At 41.2% G+C, this 12,918-nt stretch overlaps 1 protein-coding gene across 7 annotated transcripts in view; it reads right to left on the bottom strand.

Annotated features, from left to right (window-relative positions):
* The window catches only part of LOC122543355 (polypeptide N-acetylgalactosaminyltransferase 6-like), an 88,771-nt gene that overhangs the window by 59,559 nt on the left and 16,294 nt on the right, over positions 1-12,918 (bottom strand). For 5 of the 7 annotated variants that reach the window (XM_043681955.1, XM_043681948.1, XM_043681950.1 and 2 more), the window contains 2 exons: positions 2,021-2,645; positions 386-558 (listed from right to left, as the gene is read on the bottom strand). In XM_043681955.1, coding sequence (XP_043537890.1) covers positions 386-558; positions 2,021-2,511 — 664 coding nt within the window. In that variant the 5' untranslated portion in view covers positions 2,512-2,645. Of the gene's footprint in view, positions 1-385; positions 559-2,020; positions 2,646-8,909; positions 9,076-12,918 lie in introns of all 7 variants that reach the window. The other 2 variants (XM_043681949.1, XM_043681951.1) reach the window with 1 other exon arrangement.

Here is a 12,918-nt window from a genome sequence, read left to right as displayed (position 1 = left end):
GTGGGAATATGGTATTGGGATAGAAGATCAACCATGATCCTATTGAAAGATGGACCAGGCTTAAAGGGCTGAATGGCCTGCTCCATGTTTCCGAATGCACAGTAGGTACAATGTAGGTTCACTTGGATGTTTATCAGAGATGAGGGATTCAATTATAAGCAGAGACTTGGGAATGCTTTCACCTGTTGACCCACTGGGAATGCTGCCGGTGCCATGGTCTGAAAAAAGAAGGCTTTAAGTGTCTGTTATTAAATTTTTGCTACATAGAACAAATACGATTAGCAATTATAAAATATTATAATTCCATTTTCATAAAAAAAGTTTCTGTTTTGACTTTAAGCACAAGGCATTTTAAATGCAGTGTTGTTGAATTGCTAAAACTCACCATCTGTGCTGGCATCATCCACTAACAAGATTTCCTTGAGGAGTATGGCTGGAGAGGTATGCATCACACTGTAGACTGTCCTCAGCAAGGTGGACCAGGCCTCATTGTGGAACACTATAATCACACTGGTTGAAGGTAGAGGAGGGCAACGCTTGAATCTCTGTTCAATGCACCTATACAAGACAATCCAGATTTGAAAGACTGTCAATATTTTACAAGAGATTATTTTCCTTGTAAATTTTATGTTCTAGGGTGAGAGATGAGTGTGCTGGGAAACGGTGCCCTTTCCATCTTGTGTGCAACCTTCTAGATTTTCCAAATTGGTGAAATTGAACTTGTGTTAATCTATTCATTTGCACCAGCATTAAAATAACACCAATTGGAAAATCTACTGTCAATATCAGTCAGGCAGAGTACATTTGAAAGCAGAACTTTACTTTCACAGTGCCACCGTGATACACACACACACCCCACCCACGGAGACAGATGATTGCTTGCCTTTGTGTCTTATCCTCAGGATGGAACGTTACTTACATAAAGAGTCAGACCCCTTGATCAAGCGCTTCAGTCCTGGTGTGGGACTTAACCACAATGTAATGACCTGAAGGTGAATGCACTATCAATGGACCAAATCCGAGCATGAAATATCCTGCAACATTATTTTGTAGGGGTTGGCCAGATGTTTTTAGATTGATTGAAGTCTGTTTCTTTTCCCTCTTTCCATCACCCCCAACCGCCAAAAGGAAATTAATTTGCTCAGACACCGATTATTCTTATACACAATGTTTCCAGAAGGAATCTGAGGAGGTACAACTGTGAATCTAGAGTTTATTTTTAAAGCAGCATTAAAGGATTCTACCCACATTTTAAAGGGATAAATGTAAAATTAACAAGTTGTGGCAACGTCCACTGTGACTGAGCAGACTAAAATGTACAGAATTCAATGGACTGATTACGATCCCATTTTGATTACCAGAGCGGCTTTTATCTTTTCCCAGTGTAACAGAGTGAAATAATGAATTTCCTCTTGCTTTGAGCTTGTGTCAATCCACCACTGTCTGTGAAGCACAAGAATTTAATCACATTAAAGCATATAGCAGATGTAAAGGATGTACTGCGACGTATTCTGGCTTCACACCAGTGATAGGAAACAGGCCACCTTCTGGAAAGGGGGCTGCCCAAGCATTTCCATTAAGAAAAGGGTCACTTGGGCTCTACACGCAGAAACTCTTGTGGACAGGGGTTATAGGTTAAAGCCACCTGCTGACTACAAGAGACCAACAGAAGTGGAGTTTGGACAATCTGAAGCCCTTTTTCCGTATGTATCAACAGTAGTAAACCTACCCTGTTTGATAGTGAAATAGGAACTTCATTTCAAGGGTTTGAATGATAGGTCAGTATTTTGCTATTACAGATCACTTAAAATGCCCAGATATTCTAGAGGGAGTCCTTATATCTCCAAATGTTTAAAACAAAGTTTAGGTGTCCAAAATCAGAACAATTTTCATTTCCTGGTTCTACCAGTCTTCACATTAGTGATGCCAAACATCAACAAAATCCCGAGTCCCAACCATCAACAAAATCCCGAGTCCCAACCCTAACAATTGGATCAAATGGAAATGTTGGATCTCTTACTCTGGAGGCCGTGTGTCTGGTCCGAGGGCCCTGTGTAAGGAGATGCGATCACTGGCATAAGCATTGAAACAATGTTTGTCAAGGCCGCGCGTTTTCTCCTCCTGTTGCTCTGGTGAGAGATTGTCTGTGTGAAATGCCTTTGCATCAGCACCAGGTGCATTAGGATCCTCGGGAGGGCGAGGAAGGAAGGTCTTCAGTTCTGCCCCAGTGTAAAACCCCGGTAAGCAGGACTTGCTATCATCAACAATCTCTTGTCCTCGATCTGGAGCAATGATCTGAAACTTGGGCATCGAATCTCGGATATTGTTCACCGCTCCGAACATAATTCCCAGCATGCGGTCTTTCCCGCCTGACAAGTCTTTAAACCAAGAGTCATCCTTTGGGCTTCGTTTGACAATATCTCTTTGAAGTATGAAAATAAAGATCATAAATATTACGCTAACCATGGCAAGTTTGACTGGACCAAATCGTTTCCTAAAAAACAGCCTCATGATTGCTGGTTAAATATGTTACTCAACGGTAGCAGTATGAATTTCCTTTAGAGCTGATCAGTTTTATTCACAGTGAAGCTTGCACAGTTGAAGGCCACTCCATGATTTGGTTTTCAAAATTCTGATGTAGGAATCTGGAAAAAAAGAATGATAATTTTTTTCAGACTAACCACAGTTTCCCGATCTCCATTACCTCCCCTCTTGCCCTGATGGAATGAACGCTTGGTGGAATACAATTCCCTCAATATCAGTGTTTACACAGAAACAAAAACACATGGAAACATAGCAAAGTGTAGACAGTCTATTCCATACATCGGTGTCCCAATAAAATCTTTTCCATCCTATCCCAAAATCAGGATATCTATTATTCCAAAAATGCCCAACCATTTCAATAAGATGAATTTCAGGCTGATGTCTTTCTGGAAGAGGTCACTGGTCAAATCCCATTGTGAGGTGATGGGATGAATAGACAGGAGGGGGGGGCTGATCGTTGCTCTCCTGAGTGAGATTGATCATAAGGAGTCCTTCCGTTTTGCCTGGCTCCATGTAAAATAGCTGCTGACTTGACTCCATCCATAACAGAAAATAAATCAATTATTTACTTTGCATACTGTACTCCTTGCCTGAAAAAGTTTACATTTTACAGGAAATAGTGAATTGTAAATAGAAACGGTAGTGACAGTAGCTGCACCAATGCCCTGGCTTATCGATTAGCAACAGTTTAAAACCCAAGACTTTATATGGTTTATGACACAACAGCCAGGACGTGCACACTTCAAAGCAGATGTCTAATGTTTTAGTTGTACTTGCAGTTTACTTAGGTTCTTCGCTCGAGCATATTTGACCTAATCTAAACACACTCTTTCTACTTGGGATCACTGCATAACTAAATAAAAGGTGGAAGCTGCAAAATTTCTCCCCAGTTCCTGAACTTAGAACAAGAGGTCAATCTCTGTCTGTGTTAGTCAGAGATCAGCTAACTCAACTAAAAATTGACACGTATTCACCATATGAATCATTTTCATAAATATTTACAGTAAACATAACTCAAGCAGAGATTAAAGTGACTGAAGGTTAAACAACATGACTTCCATTCACTAAGAATGAGAATCCTTCCTCCTTTTCAATCAAGAAACTCACAGTTGACCAAGAAGGGATTTAACTCAGTCCATCCATTTGGACTGAAATTGAATGAAGGTTACAAACTATGAAGGGTCACAATTGATTTGTAAAACATGTAATGTAGTGCAGTGCAAATTCATAAGATGAGATTTTTCTTGAACTTAAAGCTTACATACTTATGAATGTTGAGAGTGGAAAAATATTTCAGAAAACTATATTTCCCCTTTTATCATATTGCACGCCAGAAACCACAGGGAGTTGTCCACCAGGGTTTCTTACCCATTCCAATCACCATTACATCAAGGCTAAAACCAAAAACCATCAAAGTCAAAGCCACTACAGAAAGGAATTCTAAGGAATAGTTCATCTACAGTGCGATGTACATCACCCCCTAACAAGGTCTAACGCAGTGCATATTTGAACTGCAGCTGTTATACATCTTGATATACATTTTAGGAGCAAATTATTGCAGATGCTGGAATCTGTACTGAAAACAAAAAGTGCTGGAAATCACAGCAGGTCAGGCAGTATATATGGAGAGAGATAGCAAGCTACGTTGAGTTTAGATGACACTTCATCAGAGCTCTTGACTATTTTCATCAGTATGCAAACATTTACATTTTAAAAAGAAATCAAGTAATTTTATGGACACAACTGGCCTCTAAATTTAGGCAATGGCAAACAACAGAAATCAGCTACAGATGATCAGTGGAAACGTAAATATAGGCAGGCAGATTTGGATAGTAGCTAAGTAAAAACAATGATTGCAGATGCTGGAAACCAGATTCTGGATTAGTGGTGCTGGAAGAGCACAGCAGTTCAGGCAGCATCCAAGGAGCTTCGAAATCGACGTTTCGGGCAAAAGCCCTTCATCAGGAATAAAGGCAGTGAGCCTGAAGCGTGGAGAGATAAGCTAGAGGAGGGGGGGGGTGGTGTTCCGAGGCGGAAGTTGAGGCGTTCTTCCTCCAGGCGTCTAGTGGTGAGAGAGCGGTGGTGAAGGAGGCCCAGGACCTCCATGTCCTCGGCAGAGTGGGAGGGGGAGTTGAAATGTTGGGCCACGGGGCGGTGTGGTTGATTGGTGCGGGTGTCCCGGAGATGTTCCCTAAAGCACTCTGCTAGGAGGCGCCCAGTCTCCCCAATGTAGAGGAGACCGCATCGGGAGCAACGAATACAATAAATGATATTAGTGGATGTGCAGGTAAAACTTTGATGGATGTGGGTCTGTACTGTTTGTCCTGTTCGGGTCTGAACTCTGCTGGTGTCTGTACTGTTTGTCGTGTACGGTTTGTACTGGATATTAGCTAGCCCAGTTACAAACGCTAATAAACTTCCCAAAGCCAAACTGAATCCATGGACTTGATTTTCCTAACTTTAGGCTGTGTTATGTTTGGGGAGTTTCACAGCACAAGGCAATTTTTCTCATGCAATCTTCTGTTTCTCACCTCATTGATTATGTAACTTTTGGCATTCTGCTTGTGCAGTCAAGTGGTAGGAGAGGTGATATTCCCGCCAGTGCTGGGATTTTCTGGTCTACAAGTCACTGCGGCTATATTTAAAGTTCAGCTGCACTCCATTTCAGATACCCTGAGCCAGGAGCTACCTTGGAGTAATTTCCTCTTAGAAAACCAAAATGTCTCAACAACTACTATTTCTGCACGTGAAGAATGGTGACTGAATATGAGAGGACTGTTTGCATCTGTGTAAATTTATAGCACTGGAGTATCAGTAACTTCAGGGGAGAATGGGATTAAAATGTGCTTTAGAAATGTACATTACCAAGAGAACAAGGGCAACAGATGCATAGGAGCACATCATATTCAGATCTCCCACTATCTCGACTTAGATATCCAATACAGATCCCTCCTAGCCACTGTCAAAATTCTGCAATTCTCTACCCAATGGCAAAGTAGTGAACATGCTTAATGGACAGTAGTAGTTCAAAGCGACAGGGAAACTGGGTATGGGCAATATATGCAAGCAATGTTCACATCCTGTAAATTATTTTTTAAAAGCCCAAAATAATTTTGCAGCTTTACAAATGGATAGGTTTTTGATCAACCCATTCTCCACCCTCAGTGGGATGAATCAGCACAGTCTCATAAAAGCTGGGATTACACTGCGGCAAAAAGCAGATGAAGTGAAACAGAGGTTTACAAAATTATGAGGGGCATGGATAGGATAAACATACAAAGTCTTTTCCCTCAGGTGGGGGAGTCCAGAACTAGAGGGCATAGGTTTAGGGTGAGAGGGGAAAGATATAAAATAGACCAAAAGGGCAACTTTTTCACACACAGGGTTGTACAATTGTAACATTTAAAAGACATCTGGATGGGTACATGAATAGGAACAGTTTGGAGGAATATGGGCCGGGTGCTGGCAAGTGGGACTAGATTAAATTGAAATATCTGGTCGACATGGACGAGTTGGACCAAAGGGTCTGTTTCCATTGCTGTACATCTCTATGACTGTATGGTCTATTAATGCTTAGCGTGCTTGTGTGACATTTCTCATTTAGCAGAAGTATCAGCATACCTTGGGTTAAATGCTTTCAGTTCAAATAGACAGTGGTATACTAAAGGTCTGCAAACTAGCATTTGGGAGTCAGTGCCAACTTTTGCAAATAACAGATCCGTTTCGCACCTGGCTGATACCCTCCCAATACAGCTGCTCCTCTTTGAGGAAAAGAGAGAGTGGGCACAAAGAGATAAATTCTGTCAAATGCTATGGGCTAGAACTCAACCAGCTTTGTTTGATTAGCAGTTTCCACCTGTAATGTGAAGAGTGAGTCAAGTAAGGAAGAGGGAATAGAAAGCAGAGGACCACTGGCATCAACATTGGAGATGAAAAATACCTCTGAAGTTTGGGGTGGTTGATGGTTTGAGGATCTTTAGTAAAGGATTTTTATATATCTGATGGATTGTTGGAGTTTACCCAAGGATTACATTCATGGCCCAAATGCACTCTCTGAGTGGTTACATAACAGGCCCATTTCAGGGAGCTGGCAGCTTTGTTCCTTGAAGCTGTCAGTTAGCTTTTGCTTGTTTTCTACATGGTCTGAATGGAATATCAGTGACAGAGACCAGAGAACACATCATCAATATGATGTGGGAATGATTTCCCCTTCAAAAAAAAACAAGGGGAGGGAGTGTGCAAGAAGAATGAAAACTGCAGAATCATGACTTTATCACACTTCTCTCAGTAGGGTTAATCGAACCCAAAAGGAGGAAATTAGAAGGACTGGATTTTTCTGTTTTTGCAGTTTATATTTTTAGATAATTAAAACAGCAAACTGCTCCTCAGAAAGAACAAGTCTGAACTGTGACTAGTGAGCTTTAGAATTAAGGAATGTGAGCCTTTTATATGAAAAAAACTCAGTGAAGTGTTAAGCAGAACAGAAATGAAAAGAATTCTTTCTGCAAAAACATTCTACACAGCTCCTCTTCCTGCTTTCTTGCACGATAGCCAAGATGGTTCAGAAATAGGAGCCATTGTGACATCATTTACTGATCTACAATGAATAACTCATTACAGCATCACTGCAGCAAAAAGCTGCATTGAGTATCGCAAGACGAGTCTCCAGTTTTGGCAACAAGACTCCCTGAAATCAAGACAACAGCAGTCCCAATAATATTGACTGAGGAACATAACCATAAAAAGGGCTGGAGATTGAGGCATTGACAGAGTTAGGAATCAAATAAGTTTGAGCAGTGTGAGGTCTTGTGAAGTTTGACTCTAAACATTAACTCTTCACTAAGACTGCCAGACTTGCTTGAGTATTTCCAGCACTTCGTTTTTATTTCAGATCTCCAACATCTGTGGTATTTTACCGTCATTACTGCTCTTATAATTTGACTCCAACAGAATATTTCACTGAAATATCACTGATTCCTACCCTAGGCACATGCCTGTCAAGGAAGTCCACTTCCTATAGACATGGAACAATACTAGTTTAGGTATTCTGATTTTTCTAAGGGACAAAAACTTTACAAAATCTCAAGAAATGCAAAGGTTGGTAGTTTTCATACTGAATACCATGAATTAAAAGGATTAATTTATATATTTGGTTCCTTTGATTTAATGCAAATACACACTTAGTATCATCTACTGCAAAGCCGTTGCCACTTTCCAACAGAACACTGGAGGGAAATACTATGGATGGGATGATGCAACATTCAACACCATTTCAAACAGTGTGACATTTTTCACCATAATCGGATGCAGCATACTCAGCACACAAAACTCTGGCTAATAGTTTTCCCTCAGCCTTGGTATAAGTTCCAATATGCCCTACCTTTAGGTAATGAAGATCACCACCTATAATAGCAAATTTGTGACATGATAACAATTCTGATCTGGAGTGCAGTAACAGCTTTGTAACTTGCTGTCAAGGAGCACCACTTGTACCAATAATTCTGATCACCCTTACGGTCTTTTAACTTTTCACTTTTCTTGCTGTCCAAAGGGTGCCACCGCATGCTATGGAAACCTACCTGATGTGTGTGTGTGTGTGTCATTCAGTATCACATCACAAGCAAATATTGACATGAACTGGATGCAGCAGACACTCCTTTTCCAGGTTTGAAACACCTACAATACCAACAGGGGACAATACAACTGAGCCCAAAGATTCTGTTCTGAAGTACTAACAACACTTGACTGAAAACCCAGTGAGCTGCATGTCTCTGCAATGATCAGAGGTACCATGTTGCTGCATCAGGAACTAAACATTGACATGCTCAAGATAGTTATACTGAAACCAAAAAGCATATATTTAAAGAATTGAGCAAGCAGGGAAGAATATTCTGGAAGAGTTTCTGCTCAATGTTTCTAGTCAGTTCCTGCTGCTAAGTACTAGTTGTGTACAAGCTGAAATATATAGTATACATCTCTTAGGGGGAAAAAAAAGTGCTTCTGCTGTGCCTCTACATAAGCAGAAAATAAAATAATCCCTTTTTATCCTGTTTGATAACTGCATTGGAATTGTACAGTGCAAAAGAAGCCGCCTGAACAAGAAAACCAACCATTTTCCACCATATACTTGACCTTGAAAAGGTGAAATAAAGTCTCCAAAGCAAAATGAAATCACTTTATGTAACACAGTGAATGCCTCAGTTTGCCTGTTATACAATTAATCAGACATTAAAGGGAGGTCTGAATACAATTTGTCTTGGGGATTAAAAAAAGGTCCAGGATAATTGGCATAGAAAACACAAGTTAACCTATCATAGGCTTTAGCTATCATGGTTTGCATACAATACCTATACAACATAACATACCATGCAATATACAGGCAACTTCATCCAGATGATACTGTAATGTGATGGCAAGTTCCCTTTAAGTACTCCCTTCTTCCCAGAGTGTTGTTGTCAAAAGGCATGGAACTGATCATATTAACATGAAGGTGTGGTGGTATTTGAATACTTCAGTTAAATATTTGCAAATCTAACAATAAAAAGGAGATTAAAAAGTGTCTGAGTCCAACTGATCTTTTGGTCAATCAGCCACCTGATCTGTAACTTAATTATAAAAAGACATATGTGTAAATCAAAAAGAATTCTTGTCCGATCCAATTTTCACATGTGCGAGGTAGTTGTCAGACATGTCAGCATGCATAAATTGCCCTGGACTTTACGTACAACCCCCTGCCACCCAACACTAACAGTCATATTTTCCTTTCTAATTTGGTCCGTACTATTTAAAAAATCCTTAAGCAACACATTCACCTTTTCCATGAGTAATGTTTGCATCCTTGGGCAAGGATTGGAATAATTTTTTTTTTGCAAGATGCAAAAGCCGGAACACAGACCTGCAGAAAATTTTCAGTATGTTAATAATTTAAAGCCAGCAGCTTCTCCGCATCAATATACAAATGGTACAAAATCAGGAACAGGGTCAAATAGTGAGCTGGTGCTTGTTACCTGCTCTCCGAGACCAAGGCTTAACTTCAGCCTAAAGTGGACAAGCAGGAGGCTGGAAGAACACAGCAAGCCAGGCTGTATCAGGAGGTGGAGAAGTCAACATTTTGGGTACTAACCCTTCTTCAGTCCTCCTGATGCTGCCTGGCTTGTGGTGTTCTTCCAGCCTCCTGCTTGTCTACTTTGGATTCCAGCACCTGCAGGTTTTTTTTTGTCTTTAACTTCAGCCCAAATTGATTGGATTAAAGTTGTCACTTCCTATTGGCTGAGACAGGTGCTGGGCAGCCCGACTCAGTTTCCTAGCAGGTTAAATCCACAGCCATTCACCAAGCCTTCCATACCAATGACCTCGACCATGTAGAAGGACAAGGTAGCAGATGCATGAGAACACCACCATCGAGTTTCCCCTTCAAGCCATTCACCATCCTGGCTTGGAAATATAATTGCTGTTCCTGGGTGTCGAAATCCTGCAATTCCCTCCCTAATACACAGCATAGACTGCAGCGGTTTTAGGGCAATTAGGGACAGGCAATCAATTATTCACATCCTGATGATAAAAATTCAAAGCTATCACTGAATAATACTAAGTCAGCAATCTCACTCAGAGGTCACAGTATTGAGCTGGTATTGGAAATGGAAACAATACAGTTGCATTGATGCAGTGCCTTTAAAATAACAGAAATTTGAAACAAAGCCACTGGGGAATATTTGGATAAAAGCTTGGTCAAATGTATGTTTTAATGAGTGCCTTAAAGGCGAAAGAGTAGCAGCAAGATTCAGAGACAGAATTCCAGTCCTGATGGCCTATAAAGAAAGTGGGGCAGGCAGAGGAGCCAAGATTGGGGAAATGAGAGAATTTCTTTTAAGGGACATGTGCGTTGAAGACGCTACAGAGATACACAGAGGAAAGGCTTTTGGAGATATTTGGACAGAAGAACAATAATTTTAAATTTGCGGGCGTCAGGTCTGCTCCTCCAAATTGGGACGTGGAATACTTTAGATCTTCATTTAAAATGGTGCTTTTTATATTGAGGGCAGAGTCTGAGGTGAATTATATGCACCATTGTTCTGCATTAATGCACTGCAATAGATGCCAGTTCCTAAATTCAACGCTTCCCGACCCAATTAAAATGTTCTACTCATGTGGTACTCAGCAGCATCTATCAGCTACATAAAACATTAGCGATGCCATAGTACACATATTCATGTAAAACACAGAACTGAGCACAAAGATTCAGACTGTAAGTCTTTTTTTTGATGACCTTGGAGTGCAGGTTCATACTTCCTTGAAAGTAGATTTGCAGGTAGACAGGATAGCGATGGTGGTAGTGAGGAATGCATATGCTGGAGACCAGAGTTGAAAAATGTGGTGCTGGAAAAACACAGCAGGCCAGGCAGCATCCGAGGAGCAGGAGAATCGACGTTTCAGGCATAAGCCCTTCTTCAGGAGTCCAGAACTAGAGGGCATAGGTTTAGGGTGAGAGGGGAAAGATATAAAAGAGACCTAAGGGGCAACTTTTTCACACAGAGGGTGGTACGTGTATGGAGTGAGCTGCCAGAGGAAGTGGTGGAGGCTGGTACAATTGTAACATTTAAAAGGCATCTGGATGGTTTTACGAATAGGAAGGGTTTGGAGGGATATGGGCCAGGTGCTGGCAGGTGGGACTAGATTGGGTTAGGGTATCTGGCCAGCATGGACGAGTTGGACCGAAGAATCTGTTTCCATGCTGTATATCTCTATGACTCTATAAATGTGTCACTACGGCCACACCTCTCATTAGTCTGGCAATACCTTGATATAAAATGGGTCCTTAAAGCAGATGACTAAGTTTCATAGCCATATATGTTCCACCTTAAATAGAAGAAAACTGGGGTGTGGCTTGTTTGTCAGTATTTCCCAATCTGAGAACACTTAACGAATAATTTTATTCCCAGTGCAGCCTTTATTACTTTATGTATACAATTGAAGACCAGTTTCAAAGTAGATTATCTGATGAGATTTTCAGGTGACATGAGCCTTCATATGTAGTGATGGTGGTGTTCGGTATGCTTTCCTTTATTGGTTAGTGCATCGAGTATAGGAGTTGGGTGGTCATATTGCAGCTGCACAGGACATTGGTTAGGCCAGTTTTATAAAGCGGTATTCAATTTTGGTCTCCCTGCTACAGGGAGGGTATTGTGAAACTTGAAAAGGTTCAGAAAAGATTTACAAGGATGTTGCGAAGGTTGGAGGATTTGATCTATAAAGGAGAGGCTGAATAGGCTGGGGCTGTTTTCTCTGGAGCAGCGGGGGCTGAGGGGTGACATTATAGAGGTTTATAAAATTATTAAGGGGATGGATAGGATAAATAGAGAAAGTCTTTTCCCTCGAATGTGGGGGTCCAAAACTAGAGGGTATAGGTTTAGGGTGAGAGGGGAAAGATATAAAAGGGATCTAAGAAGCAAACTTTTCACAAAGAGTGTGGTGCGTGCATGGAATGAACTGCCAGAGGAAGTGGTGGAGGCTGGTACAGTTACAGTATTTAAAAGGCATCTGGATGGATATATGAATAGGAAGGGTTTGGAGGGATATGGGCCAAATGGGATGAGATTAATTTAGGATATCTGGTCAGCATGGACGAGTTGGACCGAAGGGTCTGTACAACTCTATGATTTGAATTGGAGGAGAGCAGGCTGTAAATGGCTCTCTGGCCACCTCAGGACAATGCTTGTTGTTGAATGGAATAATTGCAGTGGCATCCAATTCATCCACTCTCCCTCCTTCATGACAAAAAAACTTAGAAGCATGGGAATGGGAGTGGAAGATCAGAAGGAAATTAAATAACAAAGACAAGGATTTGGTTTTGAAAAAAGGAATTCAGGTAAATTTATATCAAACATTACATTAGCTAGCTCTATTCTGAGATGTGTGTGCAAGATGTCTTTTGTTTTGTGGCAAATAAAACAGAGTCTGGACAGTGAATACACATTCTAGCACACTGCAATTAACCTTCATCAACTCACCCATGGTTAGTTTTCAGCTTTGCATGCAGCTATCACAGCCCATTCTTTGTTTTTAAAGGCTTTTACATGCAAATTCATTTGAGAGATCCAGGGTTGAACCCAATATAATGCAAACACAAATTTCACAGTAAACAGCAAGTCATCTTAAATAAACAGGATTTGAACACCAACAGGATTTGAACCGCCTCCAACACACCCCATCCACCTGGACACCCCGTGCTGGCCTCTTACCCGCCCTCGATCTCTTCATAGCCAACTGCCGCCGCGACATTAACCGCCTCAACTTCTCCACCCCTCTCACCCACTCCAACCTCTCACCCTCGGAACGTGCAGCCCTCCACTCCCTCCGTTCCAACCCCAACCTCAC

The sequence above is a fragment of the Chiloscyllium plagiosum genome, chromosome 43, assembly GCF_004010195.1.
Source record: "Chiloscyllium plagiosum isolate BGI_BamShark_2017 chromosome 43, ASM401019v2, whole genome shotgun sequence".
NCBI lineage: Eukaryota > Metazoa > Chordata > Chondrichthyes > Orectolobiformes > Hemiscylliidae > Chiloscyllium > Chiloscyllium plagiosum.
This window is presented reverse-complemented; position numbering and strand designations above follow the sequence as displayed.